The sequence below is a fragment of the Chaetura pelagica genome, unplaced genomic scaffold (genome assembly GCF_000747805.2).
Source record: "Chaetura pelagica isolate M959 unplaced genomic scaffold, ChaPel_1.0 scaffold172, whole genome shotgun sequence".
Lineage (NCBI taxonomy): Eukaryota > Metazoa > Chordata > Aves > Apodiformes > Apodidae > Chaetura > Chaetura pelagica.
The window spans coordinates 118,839-120,712 of record NW_009952433.1 but is presented as its reverse complement, the minus strand read 5'-3'; the positions used below and the strand labels follow the sequence as shown (position 1 = coordinate 120,712).

The 1,874-nt window shown below is 62.1% G+C and overlaps 1 protein-coding gene across 1 annotated transcript in view; it reads left to right on the top strand.

Annotated features, from left to right (window-relative positions):
- SLC35A4 (solute carrier family 35, member A4) overlaps positions 1-741 on the top strand; it is a 953-nt gene extending 212 nt beyond the window's left edge. Inside the window, 1 exon segment of the mRNA XM_010008283.1 lies at positions 1-741. This exon segment is cut by the window's left edge and continues 15 nt beyond it. Coding sequence (XP_010006585.1) covers positions 1-741 — 741 coding nt within the window.
- The last annotated feature ends 1,133 nt before the right edge of the window (positions 742-1,874 follow it).

Sequence of the window (1,874 nt, the reverse complement as noted above, 5' to 3'; positions counted from 1 at the left end):
CTGCTGACCTGGGACCGGGAGCTGCTAGGAGTCACCGTGTCCTGGCACCACGTTGTCCCCTTCGCCCTCTCTGCCCTGCTCTATGCTGCCAACAACAACCTGGTGGTTCACATGCAGCTCTTCATGGATCCCAGCACCTACCAGGTCTTGAGTAACTTGAAGATCGTCAGCACCGCGCTCCTCTACAGACTCTTCCCGACCCAGAGACTCGGCAGGCGCAGGTGGCTGGCCCTGCTCCTGCTGGTGGCTGCTGGGGTGAGCTACAGCTGTGGTGGCCTGCAGGACCCTGGCAGCCCTTCCCAGATGAAGCTGCACATCACTCTGGTGGGCTTGGTGCTGATCTCCGTGTACTGCCTGATATCAGGCCTGTCTGCTGTCTATACAGAAGCCATCCTGAAGACCCAGGCGCTGCCTCTCAGCCTTCAGAACCTCTTCCTTTACTTCTTTGGGGTCCTGCTCAACTTGATCGGCTACTTCTGGAGCAGCACTGAGGGCAGTTTCTTGGAGGGCTTTTCCTCCTGGGTGCTGGTGATCGTGGTCAGCCAGGCCTTGAACGGCTTGATCATGTCGGTGGTCATGAAGCACAGCAGCAACATCACCAGGCTCTTCGTGATCTCCTGCTCCATCCTGGTCAACGCCCTCCTGTCCGTCACCCTCTTCAACCTGCAGCTCACCCTCCTCTTCTTCGTTGCTGCCTCGTGCATCGGCCTCGCCGTTCACCTGTACTATGGGGTCAGGTAGCTGCTGCCTTCCTGCCCTGCCTGCTCCAGGGCAGCCCTTCCTTGTTCCTCAGGGATGCTGGTGGCCTCCCCACCCTGCTCTTTGCAGGGACTCATTCCTGGTGGGTGTGTGAAAGACACACAAGGTCCCCACGTGGAGGAGTGTCTGTGGGGAGGGTGCCCTGCCCCTGATTCCAGGGGGGAAGCTGGGCCCTGCTCCAGCCTAGCCATGCCAGGGGGTTCCTGCACAGCTGGGGGGGGCCCAGCTTCGAGGCTGGGTCCTGAGTGTCTCCTTCACATGTGGGATCACGTTCTGGAGCTGCTCCCCCAGCTTCCCTGCACCAAAGAGCACACAGCTCCTCATGCCTCTCGCTGCTGCTGCTGCCAGCCCTGCAGCCTCCCTGCCTGGGCCTGACACTGCTGCTGCTCCTCTGGACAGTGCTTCCTGGTGGCAGGGAGGCCACCTCCCTGACATGCCCAGCTGATCCCAGCCCTTGGCTCTGGGGGAACTTCAGGCCGTGGGAGGTGATCCCTGCTGGCTTGTGACCCCTCAAGCCCTTGGTGAGATGGGGAAGGTTTCTCCCTCCGTGGGTGTAGAGGTACCAGGGCAGGGCTGGGTGCAGCTGCCTGGAGAACCTCATGGCATGGGTGTTTCTCCCACCTTTCTGTTTGGCCTGCCCCTTGCCCCAGCCCCTGGCTGAAGGGCTGCTGCCCTCGGGCCCCATTTCTGCCTCTTGGGCATCGTGCCCCTGCTCTGCGTGGAGCAGGTGGGGAATGGGGGTGGTGGGAACTGTTTCACCTGCTCCCCAGAGGAGGGGCAGCACCTGGATTTGTACCAGCACTGTGGCTGGGGAGCTCATGGCAGGCAGAAGTCACCGCTGGCTCTGCCCATGGTTATTAAAGTCGTGGTTCAACAGCACCGGTGTGTCTGTGCTCCCTGTGGGAAGGCATCCGTGCCACCTGGGACAGGTGTGGGACCTGGGGCACGGCCCAGCCTGAGGACACTCATGGCTGAAGGGACACCTGCTTTATTCCTCCTGGCAGCAGCCCGGTGCTCGCTGTCCCTCCCTCCGTGTCCTGGGCTGTGTCCCCGGAGTTCCCGGCAGGGCGGGTACTGGGTGCAGCGCTGACGGGCCTTGCTCGCTGTCACTGGTG